The 22,140-nt window shown below is 43.1% G+C and overlaps 1 protein-coding gene across 3 annotated transcripts in view; it reads left to right on the top strand.

Moving 5' to 3' along the window:
- The window catches only part of GREB1 (growth regulation by estrogen in breast cancer 1), a 117,383-nt gene extending 95,571 nt beyond the window's left edge, over nt 1-21,812 (top strand). For all 3 annotated transcript variants that reach the window (XM_006880675.1, XM_006880674.1, XM_006880673.1), the window contains exons 23-32: nt 2,596-2,754; nt 4,073-4,215; nt 5,618-5,779; nt 7,707-7,911; nt 10,413-10,587; nt 11,292-11,510; nt 15,517-15,652; nt 19,669-19,869; nt 20,477-20,615; nt 21,649-21,812. In XM_006880675.1, the coding sequence (XP_006880737.1) occupies nt 2,596-2,754; nt 4,073-4,215; nt 5,618-5,779; nt 7,707-7,911; nt 10,413-10,587; nt 11,292-11,510; nt 15,517-15,652; nt 19,669-19,869; nt 20,477-20,615; nt 21,649-21,812 (1,703 nt within the window). The remainder of the gene's footprint in view (nt 1-2,595; nt 2,755-4,072; nt 4,216-5,617; nt 5,780-7,706; nt 7,912-10,412; nt 10,588-11,291; nt 11,511-15,516; nt 15,653-19,668; nt 19,870-20,476; nt 20,616-21,648) is intronic.
- The last annotated feature ends 328 nt before the right edge of the window (nt 21,813-22,140 follow it).

Genomic DNA, 22,140 nt, shown 5'->3' with positions numbered 1-22,140 from the left:
TAGACTATTATGGAGATTGATTTTGGAATTTAGATGCACTCTTATTGATTGTGCTTGGCCGTACATGTTCATATCCTTGAAGATGTATCATGAGGGTGTTGCAACCTAGAAGACACAAATTTGACTAACAAGTTATAAGTACATGAGTCAAAAATTATGGAAAAGTAAAAGAGAAGATTCTTTTATTGTTTTACAAACCCTCCCCCAGGTCCCCTCCACCATGTAGCCCTCACTCTAGACTCCTGTGATGACAGAAATACCTAGTCATATATCTCCCAAAAGAAGTTCTTGAACTAATGATCAGATTCATTGTAAGGACCCCATGGGGAGCTTTCGTCTTTCTTTTTGTGATTTTGCTCAATATCAGAATTGTGTTCCTAGTACTAATATTAAAAGCAACGACTCTTCACTGAACTCCTTCGATATGTCAAATGCATGCTAGACACTACATAAATCTCTAAATTTCATTTTCTCTGAAATGCCACAAGATAAGTATTTTTCTGGTGGGTGGCATGCTCATAAATCCAGGTGGTAGAGTTTAGATTAAACTGTATATGACTAGTGCTTATAGAAGGTAGAATTACCCTTCAGGAATGATTTCTCCCACTTTGGAATTTTCCCCCCCTACCCAGGTAGCTGAGCACAGAGGTCACCATTCTGGGACAAAACAGAAACATATGACAGAGGGAGGGAATCCTTTTCTCCTGCTCACTGAGCAGAATCCACCCTAATTCTAATTAGAATGACTCTCTTTAAATACTTGTCTTGCACTAAATGTATAGTACCTCCTGTTTCCTTTTTATAGGCCCTTCCCAGTGGTTCATATGCCTAGTATGGCAAATTAAGCTTTACCTTTGGGACTGAGTATTGGTTTAAGCAGTCCTGCTGGTGTAGTAGAGAAAAGTGCTATCTAGACAGCAGTTCGTTAGGTGTTCTTAAGTGTGCCTAAGTTTTCACTTAGAAAAAAAATTGGGAGCCCAGGACTCTCCTCCAGAACTGTGTCTCTGCTTTGAAGGAAAGGGCAGGCTCTTCATGCAGGCGCTGAGTTTCCCATGATACAGAGCTGGCTTTGAAATGAAAGTCAGCAGGTCCACTGAGTTGGTCTATCCTCTCTCTCATCAAGGATTTTAATCCAGTTTATTAAACTTCAAAACCCATTCTCTTAAATACTCTCTAATTGCCTTGTTTTTTGTTTTCTGGGGTAAAATGATGTACAGCACTGAGAGCCTATGAGCATAACACAATAAGCCTTACTTTCTTTTCTTCTTATACTCAGAGATTGTGCCTGTGTATACAGCATGTTGTTGTTCACTGCCACATGCTTCCTGAATTGACCCTGAGTCATGAAGACCCCTCACACAGTGACACAGTGCTCTCCAGTCCTGACGGCCAGCCCCTGATTGGTTGCAGATCAGACCAGTGTGTTCCTAAGGGTTTTCGTTGGCAGATTTTGGGAAATAGATGATCAGACCTTTCTGTGTATACAATGCAATATGTTCACTATAAGGAGCTCTGGTGGCCTATTAGACTAACCCAAAGGCACATGGCTCGAATCCACCAGCCGCTTCCTGCGAGGAAGGTGGGCTTCGACTCGTATGTGATTTACTGCCTTTGAAAGTCCACTGAAGGGTCAACTATGAGTTGGTTCTACCTTGATGACATATAACAACCTCAACATGTTCACTATACATATGGACAGATACACACATGCACAAAGTCAATATATTTAATTTCCTGAGCTGGACCAGATAGATAATGATGATGATTTTTACATTTTGTCAATAAGTAAATTTCAATTAGAATAAACGAACAAAAACTTCATTTCTATAGTATCACTTCGACTGACTTAATGGCAACCCCACATTGAGTTTCTGCGGCTATTCTTATTAACAGGAAGAAACTGCCTCCTATTTCTGCTAAGGTGTGGCTATGGGTTTGAATCACTGACCTCTTAGCACCCCAGTACTTACTCTACTGCACCACTAAGGTCCTTCACTGAGCACATTAACCTGTACTAATCAGAATATGAGATGATGCATGGGAAATGTGAAAATGTGGCCTGGGCCATGAATATTATTGTCTTTGAGAATGAGAAAAAAATCAGAGTTTAAAGTCTCAGAAGAGACTTAGATGTAGAGTGATAAAAGATGGGTTCTTGGCTAGGTGCACTTTAAATATATAGAGGCAAGAGGAAAAATGTGTTTAGTAGAGGTGCAGATAACCAGTAGTGGGAGCCAGTGTGGTGTGTTTGGATGATGGCGTGGGGAGAAGTACAGAACAAAAGTTAAGTGTGTTGAGAAGGACGCGGGTGACTCCTCTGGGAGGAGCTGAAGCTAGTGTGACAGAGTTGCTGCAAACTCATTCTCATAGAAACGGAGTCTGAACCTGCTCTTCTGAGTGAAGATAGATCGCAGTGATCCCTCTGGTGCTGGACAAAGGGCATGTGCTAAGAGCTTTCAAGATACAAAGATATTTGTGGGCAACCTGTAGAGTCACTCACAGTTCCATCCCAAGCATCATCCTTACGCACATTTCAATGAATTCACTCTTACTTCCTTTTTTTGTCACCTGTTTATATTTTTATCATTCTTACAGATATCAAAGAAGAGTCAGATTGGCATTATCTCCAGCTTAGCGATCCCTGGCCAGACCTGGAGCTGTTCAAGAAGATGCCTTTTGACTACATTATTCATGACCCAAAGTATGAGGATGCCAGTCTAATATGTTCACACCATCAAAGTATAAAGACTGAAGGTCAGGCTTTTAAGGTTCTTACTTCATTGTCTTCGGCTGAGGTCTCTAGAGAAACCAAAGCAGTGAAGCTTTTAAATAGATATTTAACCGAGGAAATGGCTCACGCACCTGCAGAGGCTGGTGAGTCCCATGTCTGCAGGTCCATCCAGATGTCAGGCTGAATGCTGCTGACTCGAGTAGTTGCAGGAGTTCATGAGCCCTAGATTGGCAGGTCATAAGCTGGATGCAGGATCCAGAGAACCAAAAGCAAGAGAGCTTTGCTAGTTGTCATAGATATTTAATGCAGACCACACCCCAGATGAAATTTCCCTGAACTGATTGGCTGTTTAAAGCAGACCTCCTCATTTAGATGATTATATTAGACCTCATCAAGGAAGTGATTTCATTATATCTGATATCATTAGAGACTTAATTCCATCATATTAAGTCTCATTGGATCTAATCAGTAGAATGACTGCATCATTACTGCCAAACCAGAGAGTCCTAGGCAGCCAAGGTGACACACAACCTTAACCATCATACTCGTCTTCTTCAGAGTACTTGGGGGAGTATAGAGAATTGCAGTTAGGGACCTTTAAAATTTTTTGAGGAGTAGTGATGTCAGTTTGAGGACTAAGGTCTGTATGAATCAGGCCGTAGTTTTTTCAATTACTAATTATGCATCCAAGACCTGGACAGTGAGTAAGAATGGCAGAAAAAGAATTGACACCTTTGAACTGTGGTATTGGAGAAAAGCACTGAACATCCCTTGGATGGCCAAGAGAACAAATAGATATGTCTTGGACATGATACACCCGGATTGCCCTTTGGAGGCAGGAATGATGAGGCTTCGCCTCACATACTTTGGACATGTTGCTAGAAGGTGCTATTCCTTGGAGATGCACGTGATTTTGGAAAGGGTGGAGGGTTGGCAAGGGAGAGGAAGACCCTCAGCCAGGTGGATTTACATGGTGACTGCTGCAATGGGCTCTTCTGTGTTGGGAAGTGTGAGGATGGTGCAGGACAGGACTGAGTTCAGATCTTTTGTTCATAGGGTCACTATGAGTCATGCTTGACAGCATTTAAAACAATAACAACAATGGTCCTTGGAGAAGGACATTATGCTTGGAAGGGTGAAGGAACAGTGGAGGAGAGGAAGACCCTGGATGAGATGGATTGACACTGTAACTGGGACAATAGGAGTAGGTTGGTCGGAGTTAGTGAGACTGGGTTAGGACAGGGCAGGCTTCAGAGCTGCTGTACATAAGGTTTCTATAACTCACAGGTGACTCGATAGCACATAACAGCAACAACAGTGTTGTTGGGATCTTTTGTGCAGACAGAGGAACCACACGGAAGCCGGAGGACCTTTACATGCGGTGTCAGACGGCGCGGATGAGACTGTCCAAGTATGCAGCCTATAACACTTACCACCACTGTGAGCAGTGCCACCAGTACATGGGCTTCCACCCTCGCTACCAGGTAAGTCATAGACACCAAGAGCACAGCATGAAGGGGCACTTCCAGCCTCTCTGTATATTATGTGTGCTATTCCACTTAATTTCCACAGTTCTTATGCTTTCCTTCTAAAGAGGAAAATTGAAAGTTCTGGAAGCCCTTCCTTCCTGCTTCCATCCTTGGTTCCCTTCAATAATTCGTGAAATTATTGCGCTCTCTACTATAGTGATTCTTTCGAAGTTAACACAATTATTAGTTGCAGAGTTAACCAGGAATTTTTAAAAAATCAGTAGAAACTATATGCCTCAACACTGGAACACAAAGATGAACATACTTTGGCCCTAGAGTCAAGATTTACAGTCTAGGGAAGGAGAAAGAAACATAAGCAAAGTTTTAGAATCATGTGAAGCAGACAAGAAGAGAAATATGAGTATAGCATAGAAATTACATAGATAACGAGAGAAATTTGTATTCATTGAGTCCCTATGTACATGCCCGGCAATGCCAGACATTTATCTACATCAGTTCTTCCCAGTCTTTTTCCATGAGAGAAAATCTTATTTATTCTAGATTTGGGATAAGACTGTTTATACCCAGAGGCTTTAAGCCAGGGCTGGTCACCTTATGAGGCCATGTTCAAGCAACACCTATAATCCATTTCCTTACTATACTCTAGCTAAGAAACTGTCATGTCTAGTTAGTTCTTATTTTGCATACACACACACATTTTTATGAATGAGACAGTGGTGTTACCCACATTTTATAAATGAAGATACCATTTTGGGTGTGAGGAAGGAAACAGGAGTTTGAAAAGTCAGAGTTTGCCACCCACCTAAGGCAGAATGCTCAAAAAAGGGGAGAATTGGAATCTTGGGGTATAGAGGTGATTTTAGCTGGGTGGTGTTGGAACATAATGTTCTTAGCCTGAATGCTTTCATTAACCCAGTGCATTTAAGGAATAAATCTCAGGTCTGGGAAGGGTCGAGCCTTGGTTGGCTTAGTGGTAAGACGTTGTGATGCCCATCCAAAGGCACACAGTTTAGATTCACCATCTGCTCTGCAGGAGGAAGGTAGGCAGTCACCTCCTGTGCAATTTACTGCTTCAGAGAACCCGCTGGAGGGTCAGTTAGGAGCTACCATTGGTAGCTCTGATTCAGTGCACAACAACACAAGGGGTTAGTACCGAGATGACATAACTGGGTAAAGCAGAGAACAAGGAAGTAAGGACAGGAGCAGGCCCTGGCTGACTGTATATGTGTGGGGTATGTTTGTCCAAATAGCCAGACTTGGGTATCTACACTTTGTGCTGTGGGACAGAGCTAGCATTGATATCTATGTAGTCATGGTCATGGACGGGCCTGGGATCTGCTGAGAAGTAAAGCTGGACTCTGATGATAAGCTCTGTCCTTTCCCCCTCATACCTCAGCTCTATGAGTCCACTCTGCACGCCTTTGCCTTCTCTTACTCCATGCTAGGAGAGGAAATCCAACTCCATTTCATCATCCCCAAGTCCAAGGAGCACCACTTCGTCTTCAGCCAACCAGGAGGCCAGCTGGAGAGCATGCGGCTGCCCCTCGTCACAGACAAGGTACTGGCTGTGCCCCCCAGAGGGCTCAGAGTGGCTTCAAGTGGTCATGATGTTGCGACCTAGGGACAGTGGTTGCCTGATGCTCATGGTGGCAGAATTAATTTGGAGATGGTGAAGTTGCACAGGGGCTTTGAAATCACTAGATAAAAGTTTGTCTTCATCATTCATTAGTTCCATTAATTTGATCTTGTCACTGAATATCGCTGAGTTTCGGGTTCATCATCTGCAAAAATGGTCAGTAGTAACTTTTGCAATAGCTTGCTGTAAACAGTATTTACTAGAACCAGTGTAAGGCACTCACACAGTTCCTGGAAAATAACAGGCCCAAATAGATATGCCTTCCCGCTCATTGCTGTTGAAATCTAGTAGCCTAATGGGTCAGGAGTTGCGCTGCCACCCCACAGGTTAGTGGTTCAAATCCACCAGCTTCTCTGAGGGAGAAAGATGGACCATCTTCTCCTGTGCAGTTTACAGTCCCTGAAAACCCACCGGAGAGGCAGCTCTGAGATGATTCACACTTGACACCATTGAGGTTTCTTACCATTCTTTTAAAGCTCACTGTTGTAAAAAATTTAAAACAAAGGTGTGTTGTTATTAAGTGCCATCAAGTCGTAGGCAACTCATAACGACCCTATCAACAAAAATCCTGGGTAGCTGAATTATTAGGATGAAACTCTTAATGCATACTAACCAACTCCAATGATTACTGATTCATGGCCACTAGTGTTGCAGCTATATCTACTGAACCTTTTCCTCGTTATTTCCTGTTATTTTGAAGTAAATCCTAGATCTCATTTTACCCATACATTTTGAGGCATCTAGCCTTAAAAATAAATTCCTACACCTTTGGAAGTGATTGTTCTTACTAGTCCCTTGTCTGTGTGATCAGCATTCATCTCAAAGTTACTCTCTAGTGGAGCCTGGCAACGCTGGTCTGGCAACCTCAGACTGAATTTGCTGCTCTTTAATTAGCCCCAGTCGGTACAAACCCATTATTTTCTTCTTCAGGATGCTGGACTTCTGTAGAGTTGAACTTAGCCTTTCTGATCTAGCAGTCTGTTGTCAACCAGTGAGAACATTTGGAAAGTACAAAAGAACATTTAGAAAGCACCTCTCTTAGAAGGTGGTCTTCACATTCCTATCCCAAAGGCTGAAGGTGGGGGGATTCTCTAGTGAAATGTCTGTGCTTGGAGGTACAGTTTGATCCAGTCACTTTTCCACCCATCTGGTCAGATTTGGTTATGAGCCCCAGCTATGTGCATAATTTTGTAACTGTTGCTTTAAAAATTTTAGAAGAAACAAAAGACCTAGATGTGCTAGAGGAATATATTGAGGAAAACTTAAAGAAAGGCTATTGTACTCTGAGAGTATAAGCAGCTAGGCTGCATGGTTCAGTGGATGAGAGGTGTCATATGCTCTTACTATCTAGAGAATTGAGTTTGGCAGAGATAATGTGTCCTCAAAGCACAGTATTAGTCTTCATTATGAAAGTGTGTGTAAAGAATTTGGTAAAATGCTATATGCTAGTTAGCTTTTATTGCATAACAAACCATTCCTAACCAAACATGTACTTAGTTGAAGATTTTGTGGGTCAACCGGTCTGATAAGTTCAACAACATGGTTCTGCTGGGCTTGGCTGTGCTTAACTGTCGGGATCACTGGGTGTTGCGGGTCTAGAGTGGCCTCCGCTGGGCCAGGTCGTCTCTGCTCCATGTGGTGTCTCCCTCTCTGGAAGGCTAGCCTGGGTCTGTTCTCGTGGTAACTGTGGCATGCTCAAAGCAGGCGTTCAGTGTGTACATCCTCCTGAGAGTAGGCCCAGAACTAACTGCCACACCATTTTTGCTGCTATTTAAAGGCACATTTCAAAAGATGAGGGATAACTGTCATTTTTACAAGCAATCTGTCTCATTATCTCCATACTTTACAGAGTCAAGAATATATAAAAAGTCCGACATTTACCCCCACAACTGGCCGTCACGAACACGGACTGTTTAATCTGTATCACGCGATGGATGGTGCCAGTCACTTGCATGTGCTAGTAGTGAAGGAGTATGAGATGGCTATTTATAAGAAATACTGGCCCAACCACATCATGCTGGTCCTCCCCAGTATCTTCAACAGTGCTGGAGTGGGTAGGTATTTTTCAAAATATTCAGCAAAATATGTTCTTTTAGAATTTATAAGAAATATCTCTGTCACAAAAGGACAAATACTGCATAGTGCCACTGTTGTAAAACGGGACTGACATTGGGATTGGGGGGAACCTAAGAAAAGAGGGGATAAATAATGTATACTGCATTGAAACAGACGAGGGAGAGAACTGTTTAAAAGGAATATAGGATTAAATATTATTTTCATGATGTTGTTGTTGTTGTTATGTGCCGTTGAGTCGTTTGCAACTCATAGCGACCCTATGTACAACAGCCCTAAACTCTGCTCTATCCTGTGCCAGTCGCATTGCCTCTGACACACCCATCCCGACTGCCCCAGTCACTGAATCAATCCACCTCATAGAGGGTCTTCCCCTCCTCCGCTGTCCCTGTACTCTACCCAGCATGATGTCCCTCTTCAAAGACCTGTCTCTCCTTGCAACATGTCCAAAGTATGTCAGACGAAGTCCCAGAATCCTTGCCTCCAAGGAGCAGCCTGCTTTAACCCTATCTAGGATGAATCTGTTTGTTTTCTTGGCATTCCATGGTATATTCAATACTCTTCTCCAACACCACAGCTCAAAGGCGTCAATTCTCCTTCTGTCCTCCCTAGTCATTGTCCAGCTCTCTGATGCATAACAAGTGATTGCAAAGACCATGGCCTGTATCAGGTGCACCTTCGTCTCCAAAGAGACACCGTTGCTCTTGAGTATTTTAGAGAGGTCCCTAACAGCAGACTTTCCCATCGCAATACGTTTTTTTTATTTCCTGGCTGCTGGTGCCAAGAGTGTTGACCGTGGAGCCGAGCAAACTGAAGCTGTGAACAATCTCAATCTCTTTGCCATCAATCCTGATGCTACCGATTGGTCCAGTGGTGAGAATCTTTGTCTTCTTGACATTGAGCCTCAGTCCATACTGAAGGCTGCAGTCCTTGACCCTCTGCAGCAAGTGCATGAGGTTCTCCTCAGTTTCAGCGAGCAGGGTTGTCTCATCTGCATAACGCAGATTGTTGATAGATCGTCCACCAATCCTAACGCCACGCGTCTCCTCATAGAGCCCAGCCTCTCGGATAATCTGCTCTGCATACAGGTTGAAAAATGTATGGAGATAGGACACATCCCTGGCGTACACCCTTCCCAATTTTGAACCATGCAGTGTTGCCCTACTCTGTTCTGACGACTGCCTCTTGGTCCAAGTATAGGTTTCGCATTAGCACGATCAAGTGTTCTGGGATTCCCATTCTTCTCAGAGTCAGCCACAGTTTGTTATGATCCATGCAGTCAAATGCCTTTGCATAATCAATGAAACACAGATAGACATTCTTCTGGTATTCTCTGCTTTCAGCTAAGATCCATCTAACATTAGCTACAATATCCCTAGTACCACGACCCCTTCTAAACCCAGCCTGGACTTCTGGCAGTTCTCTGCTGATGTATTGTTCCAGTCATTTTTGGATAACCTTCAGTAGAATCTTGCTTGCATGTGAAATCAATGCTATTATTCTGTAGTTTCCACACTCAGTTGGGTCACCCTTCTTTGGAATGGGAACAAATAAAGATCTCTTCCAGTCATAATAAAGTGGACAGGACTGTGGGGAGGATTGTATAACAATGAAAGATTTTTTTTTTAAAGAGAACACGAACTGGGGGGAGAGATGTGCAGGGAGGAAAATGCACAACAATGAGTGAATGGGGGGAATAAATGGAAAAAATATGCTGTAAAAATATATGTATGTTGCATTAAAAATCATTAATTTAAAAAAGGGAAGCAAAAAATAAAAGGGTAAGGGAGAAGCATCAAGTTCTTTGCATTTTGGTGCTATAGATCAACCATTAGGTTGCCATTAGAAAAGCCACTTGTTTAAACTCACTAGCTGCTCTGAGGGAGCAGAGTATCAAGATGCACAGCCTCGGAGACTCTGGGAGGCAGTTCTGTGCTGTCCTGGAGGTTTGCTGGAGTTGGAATCCCTCAGCAATTACAGAGCTTTCATTTGCTTTTTTGATTTTTAGGTTTTGTTGTTATGTGCTTCATAGCCACACTATGTACAGCAGCTCTGAAGCCTGTCTTGAGTCAGTCTCACTAAGTCCAGCACACCTACCTCCATTGCCGTAGTTACTCTATCAGTCCATCTCGTCTGGGATCTTCCTCTCCTGCACCTTCCAAGCATGATGTCCTTCTCCAAGGATCAGTCTCTCCTGCCCATGTGCCCCAAAATTTTATTTTATTTATTTTTTAATAAATACTGTTTTATGGTTTTAATTCTTATTCTGAGTTGTTACAATAGAAAGGATAAGAAAAACAAATGTGTATGCCAACTGGAGAGGAGCTTTTTCCTTCTTGTGATTTTCTCTCCCGTGTCAGTGGCCAGTTGTGGACGCTGTTGCCTGTGAGGAAAGCTGGGAGCGAACCAGCAGTCCTGATGGGGGCTGTGACTCCTGTGGATCTAAACCGACCTGAGCTTGGAGTCATTTTGCTCATTTCAGGTGCGGCCCATTTCCTAATCAAAGAGCTCTCCTATCATAACCTGGAGCTGGAGCGGAACCGGCAGGAGGAGCTGGGCATCAAGCCGCAGGACATCTGGCCCTTCATTGTGATTTCTGACGACTCCTGCGTGATGTGGAACATGGTGGATGTTGACTATGCTGGGGAGCGAAGCAGGTGAAATTCTGCCTCCACTACCCTAGCTTGCTTGCTTTCTTGTTTGTTTGTTTGTTTTAAGATACAAATAGAAAATTAGTATATTCTGCTTTAAATGGGAAATAGTCTTTAACCCTATAAGCACTACAAAGTACATGTTGTATTAGAAGGATTTCCCTCTTGTCAGGCAAACTGGAAATGGCTTCTCATGAGAAAAAACACCTAAGATTTGGAACCAGAAAGAACTGCCCAAGCCTAAACTCTAATAAGTAACAGTGGGCAAGATACACAGTTGTCTTATTTGTAAAATAGGATTAATAATGCCTGTGTCACAGGGCTGTTATGAGAACTAGATGATAGAGAGTATGTGGTAGGAAGCTCTGCTTGCATAGTTGATAGGCAGTTAAACTGCTAACCTTAGGTCTGCTGGGTTTGTTTTTTTTTTTTTTTTGTTTGTTTGTTTTTTAAATACATTAGCAGCTTCATGAGAGAAAGATGGGCGGTCTCCTCCCATACAAGTTACAGACTTTGAAACTCAGTGGAGGGTCAGCTATATGTCGGTTCTAAACCGTAATGAGGGTGAGGTGAGTGCCTGACCCAGTTCCAGCACAATTAGTGGCTGTGACAGATTCATTTGCACATGAGGCTCATGGCTGGCCTAGTACAGGAACCTGGCTGTCGTTTGAATGTCAACATAGTGATATGAATCTCCCTCCTTGGATCAGGGAGTTTTCCTGGTCGGAAAGGAACGTCTCCTTGAAGCACATCATGCAGCACATCGAGGCATCCCCCAACATTACTCACTATGCCCTGATTGGGATGAGGAAGTGGTCCAGCAAGACCAGAAGCAGTGAGGTGCGAGAGCCTTTCTCCCGCTGTCACGTTCACGACTTCATCATCTTGAATGTGGATCTGACTCAGAACGTGCAGTACAACCAGAATCGGTATGCTCCTGGCCTGGAAGTGGGCGGGTGGGGTGATGTGGCTGGGGCAGCGGCGACACCGTTCACTGGCCCAGAGGCCCCTGTGAAGAAGCGTCTGCATCATACCAGCTTCACTTTGCCTTCAGGTGTCAGTTAAACTAGAGGGTTCCTGCTCATACACATTGTCCTGGACCCTGCTTTCAGCTTTCACATTTTTAAATGTTACCTAATTTATGTAGGTGATATTTGCATAAGATTGTTCAAATTCACTTACTAATGTACGTGACAGTTGAATTAATTACTTAGTAGTATTTGATTATCGTGCTTTTTTGGCTCCCTCTCCTCAAAACATTTTAGGAGCTTTTAGCACTAAAGACAGCTATTTATTTGATCAGTTGTGTCTTTTGTTACTCATGTTTTAGGAGTCCTGTGGTGTATAGTGCCCAGGGAGTTACACTCCTAACACTAAGCCAAACCTTCTATGGGAGAAAGATAGATAGTCTTCCTCCTGTCCTGTTTTACAGCCTCAGAAATCCAATGGAGGGTCAGCTACGAGGTGATTCCAATTCAGCAGCATTGAGTTCCTAAATGTGGTTTTAGGGTAATATACAAGACTCTGTAACCAAAACAGGGCCTTGATGCTTTACACCTGGTTCTTCTAAGCATATTGTGGTTTTGCTCTGTTTAGGTCACTGATCCGTTTAGAGTTAATTTTTCATAAGTGTTATCAGGGTCTAAATTCAATGTACAGATTTAGTTGTCCCAGTAGCATTTGTTGAAGACTGTTCTTTGCTAATAAGACGGACCCTTGTAAAAAAAAAATCAATTGACCATAGATATATGGATTTATTTCTAGATTTTCAGTCTGCTTATTTTAGTACTGTGCTCTTTCAATTACTGTAGCTTTACAGCATGCTTTGAAATGAGGGAATGTGCTCCAACTTTGTTCTTTTCTAGATAAATTGGACTATTTAGGACTCTTTGCAATTCTGTATATATTTGAGGAATGTCTATCCCATTCCTGCAATGGACTGTTAAACTTTTGATTGAACCTGTGGTTGAACCTGTGGTTGTCATAGACATTATTTACATTTTAGTGATACTAAGTCTTATAATCCATTTATTTAGATTCTTGTTTTCTTTTAACAAGTAAACTCTTTTTGCAAGTGACCTTAAAGTTCCTTGCACAGTGCCTGGTGCACAGTGCTGGTAGCCCTTATGTAGTTTAAGTCTTAAGAATGTATTTCCTTGTAAGATTCTGTAACAGTGAGCACGAGACACTAAACATTTAATGTAACAGGTTCTTTGCCTTCAATTGCTTTCCCCCCAAATATATTCGTCTTAAAATTCAAATTGTTGTTGTTGTTATGTGTCGTCAAGACACTTGTGACTCATAATGACCATATGTACAACAACCCTAAACCCTGTTCTATTGTGTGCCAATCTTATTGCCTCTGACACACCTACCTCCATTACCCCAGTCGCTGAATCAACCCATCACATCGAAGGTCTTCCTCTTCTGCGCAGTCCCTCCACCCTCCCAAGAATGATATCTCCCTCTCTAAGGGAACTTGAGGACGGGGATGCTCACAGGTGTTTCTTACAAGTGGACTGGGGTCTCAGATAACCTAGGAAAGGGGCAGGGTAGGGTAGTTTCACATCCTTGACAGAGAGAAAAAGCACAGCGGCTGCTTCCTGTGAATGGATTCTTTCAGTAGCCATTCTGGGGGAGGAAGGAAAGGACTTTACAGTCCTAATAGTTTATTCTTTGGGTTTTTAAAATTTTATTTTATACTGGTTTATTTACAAAGTTTTAATACATTGTTTTTGACACCAAATCTTTCCCTTTTCCTTCACCTCCACTCCATCCCACTGAGTGACCCTTTGATTAACCCCTCACTCCACTCCCTGCCCATCCTCACCCCTCTGCTCCCACCTTCCCCACTGTGGATCCTTAAACTCATTCTACAATAAGGGTTTTATACAGTATTTGTCCTTACGGGACTGAGTTAGTTCTCTCAGCACAATACTCTTCAGTCCCTCCTAAGTTAAGTAGTGATTTTCAAATTCATTGCTCCGGCGTGCTGTGTGGTATTCCCCAAGATACATGAATGGCAAGCCAGGAAGCCTGTTGTTCCCTTTCAGGAATGGCATCTCTGCCCACCTTTATAAAGTGTCATGGTCCCTTCTTGTTAAGCTTAAGGGTTACTGCGTGGTGAAGCTAACAGTAGTGCTTCTCCCCAAATCTGTGATTTACTTTTAAAAGTTATTGCTAAACTGAATATTTCCAAATGATGATGGTCTTAGATGTCACCACAACATAGACATCATAGAAATCTAACTCACTGTCATCAGATCAATTCCACCAACAAAAATCTCCCGTGGGTTTCTGAGACTGCAAATCCTAACAGGAAGGGCCTGCCCCTTTTTCTTACAACAAAATACATAGACAGTAATAAAAAAGGAGAAATTGTATGATTAATAACATATTTTTGTTTAACAGAATTATTTTAGAAATGGGGCGGGGGTGGGAGGGCTATTTCCATGTGGGTGAAGAGAGAAGGGTCTATACTGCAGATTCATTCGACCACCAGAGATGAGCCTAGGATCCAGGAGTGAAGGTGATAGTCCTCGGCTCCCCTGAAGCCCCTGTGACCACAGCCTCAGTTGTCCTTCGTGATGATCAGACAGGCTTGAGGCTTAGGAGGCCGGTGGCGAGAAAGGACCAGATATATTTTTCCCCTCAGGCTCTTTTTGTAAAGGTCCTCCAGTCTCTCGGTCATCAGCACCTTTCTCTCCTGAAGCTGCTTCTTCAGCATTAACTCAGTTGCTGCACAATTGTCTCGGGCATCAATCAGATTTTCCAGTAGCTGACATTTTTCTTTAATCAATGCAGCCAAGGTGTCTGCAAGCTGCTTTTCATTTCTCACATAAAGTCGACTTCTATAGGCCCGCACCAGTCTGATCAGAAAGCAGAGGCTCACCAGAAAGCCAGAGAGAGAAACACTCAACTTCATCTTCCACTGGAACTCAGGGGACTTGAAGAAGGTTCTTGTTTTCTCAGTCAGTAAAGCCAGAATCACAAACCAAAACCATAAAACGGCCAGCCTAAAGGCTTCACCCATAAAGAGACACAGCACCTCCATGCAGGGCAGTGCCTGGTCTCTGTGGATCTCCAGTGTCAACACACCTCATAAGCCCCTGGCATTCCGTCAGAACGCACCAGCAACTGCCAGCCTGAACCATCAGAGGAGTGGCAGGGGGTGGGGGAGTATCCAGACAATCAAATATGCTTGTCTCCAAGACCTTGTAGTGCTCATCTTTCTTTCCAAATTTCTTATTGGTTTTATGTTTTTAATTCATGTGAAATTGAGACTAATCTTACCTGAAGGACATGATGGATTTATAAAATCTTACACTTTCTCCCCATAGTTAACCATGTTAAGAGGGTAAGAAGTGTGTCCAAACATCCAAAACCTATCTTCTTGGACCTTTTCAACCAAGACAAACTCCACCTCCTGAGATTAAGTAACCTCTGACTTGATTTCTGTCTCCGTTCATGAGTTTTACCAGGTCTGAAGATCATAAAATGAAAGAAATTGGAACACATTTGCTGTTCATATTTCTTGCTCAAAATTGGTTTTAGATCAGTTGATAACTTTAATTAATATTTGTATCTCTAATATATGTTGTGTTTCATATAGTCTGTTTTTTACATTACACGTATATTTCATGATTTCTCCTTTACAACCGTCTTACGAATAAATACATTCATGAAAGTAAAAAAAAAAAAGTATTTCCTTCCTAGTACAAATATGTTAGTGTTTATTTCCTTTTATGTTTTTCACTTGTTTTTGTCTTGCATCCCTCCTTAAGGACTTTACAGGGGAGGAACAAAGCCCATCATGATCATAGACAGTAGTAAGAGGACTGGCACTCTAGCACTAGGTATCTCTGAAGGAGAGGACTGACAGGGAGTTGGGCACTCCCTTCAGTCAGCCTTTATCCATCCTCTGGTTCTGAGCAGGTTCATGTGTGACGATGTGGACTTCAACTTGCGCGTGCACAGTGCGGGCCTCTTGCTCTGCAGATTCAACCGCTTCAGCATGATGAAGAAGCAGATTGCAGTGGGAGGGCACAGGTCCTTTCACATCACGTCTAAGGTGAGTGCCAGCCAGGCTGATGGGTTGTTTTGGTGTAAGAACTGAGGGTGGGGGACCTATTAGGGGAGGCTACAGGATCTCTTTAGAATCAGGGGAAACTTTACCATTAGATAGTGTTAGTCAAGGATTCTAATGAATGACAGAACTATTGGAAGTTAAAGATCCTATTCAGTTTCTCTTCTGGCCTCTAATTCTAACCAGTATCCTTTAAAATTCTGCTCAGAGATCACATTTACCCCAAAGCTGCATTATATGCTTGCCCCCTGGGCTGGGTTAAGGACTCTCCTGTAAGTTCCCTACATACTCCGTCATTACTCCTAGTGACTTTGGATGGTATTTGCTTACTTGTTTGTCAGCTCAGTAGGCAGAGCTCTTCAAGGGCAGGTATATTACCATATTTTTCTTTGTGCTCCTGGAGGTGAAAAAAAAAAGCAAACTTCATTTCCATTGAATTGATCCTAATTCATAGCAACTCTGTAGAATAGGGTGAATTTGTCTTGTTAGATTTCCAAACTTTTCAACCTATATGCAGAACAGATTATCCAGGAGGCTGGGTTCTATGAGGAGAGATGTGGGGTCAAGATTGGTGGATGATTTATCAACAATCTGCGTTATGCAGATGACACAACCCTGCTTGCTGAAACTGAAGAGGACCTGAAGCACCTGCTGCAGAGGGTCAAGGACTGCAGCCTCCAATATGGATTGAGGCTCAATGTCAAGAAGACAAAGATTCTCACCACTGGACCAATTAGCAGCATCAGGATGGATGGTGAAGAGATTGAGATTGTACACGGCTTTAGTTTGCTTGGCTCCACAGTCAACAGTCTTGGCACCAGCAGCCAGGAAATTAAAAGGCATATTGCCATGGGAAAGTCTGCTGTTAGGGACCTCTCCAAAGTACTGAAGAGCAATGGTGTCTCTCTGGAGACTAAGGTGCACCTGATACAGGCCATGGTCTTCGCAATCACTTGTTATGCATCAGAGAGTTGGACACTGACCAAGGAGGATAGAAGGAGAATTGATGCCTTTGAGCTGTGGTGCTGGAGAAGAGTATTGAGAATACCATGGACTGCTAGGAAAACAAACAGATTTGTCCTGGAAAGGGTTAAAGCGGGTGGGTCCTTGGAGGCAAGGATTCTGAGGCTCCGTCTAACATACTTTGGACATGTTGTGAGGAGAGACTGGTCCTTAGAGAGGGACATCATGCTTGGGAGGGTGGAGGGACGGCGCAGGAGAGGAAGGCCCTCTATGAGGTGGATTGATTCAGTGACAGGGATAGTCGGTATGGAAATGTCAGAGACAGTGCGATTGGCACAGGACAGAGCGGAGTTTAGGGCTGTTGAACATAGGGTCACTATGAGTCGCAAGCGACTTGACAGCACATAACAACAACAACAACAATCTTTGTGATTAGGAGTTGGGCCACTATCCCAAATGCACATGGTTTGGATCCACCAGCTTCATCACCAAAGAAAGATGGGCAGCCTCCTCCACTGCAATTTACAGGCCTCTGAAAACCTGCTGGAGGGTCAGCAGTGAGCCAGTTCTTACTCTACATTTATGCAGTCATGCTGATAAGCACAGCAAAAATGAAGTGTGTATAGTAGAAAGACCAAGTCTACCGGGGCCCAAAGGAGTTGTGATTGTGGCTGTTTCTGTGAGGAGAGGTCTTAAGGCAGATACCCAAAGGATGAGACCCAGGCAGAGAGCAGAATCCAGGGGAGCTGCTGATGGAGGCTGGGCAAGGCAGAGTTAAAGAACTGAAAGGAGGAGCGGGAGGATGTGTAGAGTGAGGAAGGAAGTGCAGGAGATGAGCTGAGGAGTAGGCAGGGCTTATGTGAAAGTTCTAGACGCTCCCCTGGAGTAATGAAGCCTCAACAGAGAACTGCCAGAAATTTAGACTGCATTTAGAAGAGGTTGTTGCACCAGGATTATCATTGCTGATGTTGGATCTTGATGGGAAACAGAATACTAAAAAGATGTCTTTTTGTCCTTTATTGACTATCAAAGGCATTTATTTGTCTTTGTGAATCATATAATTTGTTAAACAAATTACTGCTAATACTGAAAAAATGAAAATCCTAGAACACTTAATTGTGCTAATATGAAACCTGTAGCTTTTCCAAGAACTTGTTTGAACAGAGCAAGGGAGTACTTCATGGTTTAAAATCAAGAAAAGTGTGCATCAAGACTGGATCCTTTTTCCATAATTAATCAATCATCTGCTGAACAAATCTTTCAAGAAATCAGACTGTCTGAAGAAGAATGGAACAAAGATTCATTAACAACCTATGTTATGCCGATACACAACCTTGCTTACTGAAAGTGAGGCGAACATAGAATGTTTCCTTCAAAAGATCAAGGGCTGCAGCTTCCAATTTGAGTTACATCTCATTGTCAAGAAAACAAAAATCTTTACCACCAAGTCAATAGGCAATATCACAATAGATGGAGAAGAGATAGAAGTCAATTATTTTATCTAGCTTGGATCCATAATCAGTGCCCTTGGTACTAACAGTCAAGAAATCTAAAAACAGACAAATCACATTGGGAAAATCGGCTGTCAAGGACTATTCTGGAGGACTAAAGAGCAATAACATCAGTTTAAGGTGCTTCTGATTTAAGTCGTGGTCTTTTCAGTTACTTACTATGCATCTGAAAGTTGGACAGTTAATGTGAGAGAATAAATTCATGTGCTGTCAAGAAAATAAACAAGTCTGTCCTGGAGAAAGTGAAACCAGGGTACTTCTTTGGAGGCAACGATGCAACCCTGTTTCACACATTTTGGGCATGTTGTAAGGAGGGGCAGTCCTTGGGGAAAGACATCATGCTTGCAAAGGTGGAGAATTAATGTAAGAGAAGAAAATCCTCAACAAGATGAATTGACACAGTGACTGTAGCAGTGGGTTCAAGTATGTTGAAGGTGGTAGGGATGGCACAGGATAGGGCAGGGTTCAGAGCTGTTGTTCATAGGATCATTATGAGTTGCAGTTGACTTGGATGGCATCTAACAACAACCGTGAGAAGCCACTGGCAGGTATTCAACAGAGGATTTCATTAGTTTTGTTTATATAAGGAGTCCTGGGTGATATGCAACATGGAAATACAATGATAATGGAAGTAAGAGATCCTAGAAGTGGTTGTAGTTAAGGGAAACAAAGGGGAGTGGGGAGGAATAAGCAGGACTAAGAGCAGATGGGACATGGCGTTCAGTGCTTGTGGGAGGTGGGCAGTCGGGAAGAGCCTGACCTGGATAGGTTTCTCGCCGGTGGTGTCATTCCTAGGGTGAATGGTCATCAGTGAAGTGGGTGGAAATTGCACAATGTCTGTTGGTTCTTTTGTTTTTCTAGACGAGACAGCCAGTAGGGGGTGCTGGTGGCATAGTTTGTAGAGAGTTGCACTGCTAAACCGAGACCCTACCTCTCTAGCAGTTTGAATCTACCAGCAATTCCGAAGGAGAAAAATGACCAGTTTCTGCCTTTGCAATTTACAGACTCAGAAATACAATGGAGTCTCACGTTTTATACATGTAACAATAATATCAACTTTATGTATGTAACAGTAAATACCAATAATTATTATTGACTAAGGAGCCCTGGTGGTGCAGGCCTTACCTGTCAGGCTGTTAACTGAAAGGTTGGCAGTTCCAATCCACCAATAGGAGGAAAATGGAGCATCTCCTCCCATAAAGATTGGCAGCCACAGAAACCCGGTGGAGGGTTGCTATGAGTTACAATCTACTCAATGGTGTCATATTTTTTCTGGTTTGGCTGGTTGTTTTAGAATAGGTACACTGATTAATTTTGGCATAATACATTTTGGTAAGACTTAACTTCTCTAATAGAGTATTTTGCTCCTGAGACTATGTTCTCAGTTCATCCTTTACCACACAGTCTTTGTTTCTAGCCTCCACGACTGGGCCACCCAGATGCTCTTGGTTGTCCTAGTGCCTTGAAGCCTGTCGAGAGACTTCTGCCCCCGGAGTAGTGGCCTGACCCTCATGCCTTTCCATACAGGTGTCTGACAACCCTGTGGCCGTTGTGCCAGCACAGTACATCTGCGCCCCGGACAGCAAGCACACATTCCTCGCAGCCCCTGCACAGCTCCTGCTAGAAAAGTTCCTCCAGTACCACAGCCACCGCTTCTTCCCCCTCTCCCTGAGGAATCACAACCACCCCGTGCTCTCAGTCGACTGCTACCTTAACCTGGGGCCTCAGGTAATGTTTAGAGGGTCACTGTGACATCTGTGGCTCAAAAGAGGTCTTAAAACAGACGAAAAAAATCCCAGCAACAAATGAAGTAGAATTAAAGACACCGAGTTTAACTGCACAACTACCATGCCCTATTTTATAGATGATGAAGACGAGGAGTTTAAATGGTTTGCCCAGGTTGAGAATCAAACTCATTTTGGGTGCCGGAACATTTCCACTTCTCAAATGAATTCATGTGTGGATAAGTCTGGATAAATGTCTTTATTTTGCTTTGGGTTGGTTTTTTTGTTTGTTTGTTGTTGTTTTAAATAAAATTTCATTTTATCTCAGTTAATTAACCTCAGAATTAGCTCAATTTTATTTCATTTACTACCTGTCCAATCTTGTTCTTGATTCCTTGTTATCAACTCATTAAATCTATAATGGATTAATCCTTGTAGATAAATGTCTTTTAAATTATTTTTGAGAGTACAGATGATTAAAATACTGTTTCTAGTTCCCCCAAAACTTTGAATTTGCCCTAAACAGTTACTGTTTATTAGATTCACCTTCCTTGGGAACACGGAAGTGCCTCACAGAAAGCCCTGTTCTCTCTTGGGTTCCTCTCTTCCAGATTTCTGTTTGTTACATGAGCTCCAGGCCCCACTCTCTAAACATCAGCAGCTCTGACTTGATGTTCAGTGGACTCCTGCTGTATCTCTGTGACTCTTTTGTGGGAGCTGGCTTTTTGAAAAAGTTCCATTTTCTGAAAGGTAACTTCTCCTGCTCGTCCCTGGATCCTGCCTTAAATGCCTGTGGTCCCCTGTGCTTCTGAGGAGGGGCCTTTGGGTTCAGTGCTGATCTGCTAAAGAGCAAACAGGTTTAGGGAATGGGACCATCCCAAGCATCCTCGACACCATGTAAATCAGAGACAGGGTCCCAGGTCTCGTTTCTTCCAGGTTGACTCCTTTGCCCTTTCTTTTAGGTCAGTAGCAGATCTTTCAAAATTTGTACCCATTTTCAGTCCATATCCTTAAAATTGGAACCCAGCTTTCTTTAGATGATTGTTCTCCTTCTTCACTTTGAGGCACCACAGATGCCCTTGTTCATGATTTTTCCTCCTTCTGTTGCTGTCTTCATATTACAGTGGTTGAGAATAACATATATTCCTCCTATATGAGTTAGAAAAATCTATTTCCAATCTGCTGAGATCCCTAATGGAGCTTTTCTCTCTTTTATCTTTGTCTTTTTTTGTTCTCGACTCTGTCCCCTATAGCAGCTGCTTTGCGAGCATCAATATTATCTAGGACATGGGGAAATACTGGGCGGTATCTTCAGCAGTCTCTGCCCATAAGGGGAGGAGGATAGGACTGGTAAATGGGTAGGAAAGGAACAAAGCATTATTAATGAATGTTGGGCATTCAGAAGAGAGCAGACCTCCTTGGCTGAGCATGTGGGAAAGGTGGGAGGTACAGTAGGTCTGCGTGGATGAAGGTACCAGGAGACAGAAAGATACAGACAAAGACTATGAGCTGTCAGCAGTTGGCTTCTGATCAGACTCTTCTATCTCCTTTCATTTTTCCTCCTCTCTTCAGTTGTTTTTCTCCTCTTATTCTGCCTCGAATTTGTTCCATTTGCCGAGCTGACCTGATAGCCATCTTGCCAGGTTATGTCTTGCTAAGATACTCAAGAAGAAAGAGGCTTCCCTTCCCAACAGCCCCATACGTGTTATTGCTAATAGCATTCCAGCAGTAGTTTTGACTAATCTTTTCTCTTCACATGTTGTCCATGCATCTGGCCGTACAGGTGCAACCCTGTGTGTGATCTGCCAGGACCGGAACTCACTCCGCCAGACAGTCGTCCGCCTGGAGCTGGAAGACGAGTGGCAGTTCCGACTGCGGGATGAGTTCCAGACTGCCAACGCCAAGGAGGACAGACCGCTCTTTTTTCTGACTGGACGACACATCTGAGGAAGACACCCGCAGATTTTCTGGAAAAGTGGAGTGTTGAACCTTCAGTGAGGCTACAGGAAGGCCTAGAACCATGGAGGTTTGAACTGGAATGGGCCCTAAGGACTGCGTATTGTCCAGCCCTCATAGTGCTTGTCAGGGGACGGTGGCCCAGAGATGCGTAGTGACTAACTAAAAGCCACTAAGGGCAAGTTGATGGCAAGCAGGAATGCATCCCAAGCCTTGTCAGTTTGGGGCCTTGAATTCCTACCTTACCACATTGCCCTGGACTGATTTGAAACTGTTTTTGAAGAACAAATGTTTGTCTCTTTACTGTATCAATTAAATG

The sequence above is a fragment of the Elephantulus edwardii genome, unplaced genomic scaffold, assembly GCF_000299155.1.
Source record: "Elephantulus edwardii isolate Elephantulus edwardi_28Jun2011 unplaced genomic scaffold, EleEdw1.0 scaffold00009, whole genome shotgun sequence".
NCBI classification, from domain to species: domain Eukaryota; kingdom Metazoa; phylum Chordata; class Mammalia; order Macroscelidea; family Macroscelididae; genus Elephantulus; species Elephantulus edwardii.
Note: the sequence above shows the minus strand (reverse complement) of the source record. Positions and strands in the feature narration are given on the sequence as shown.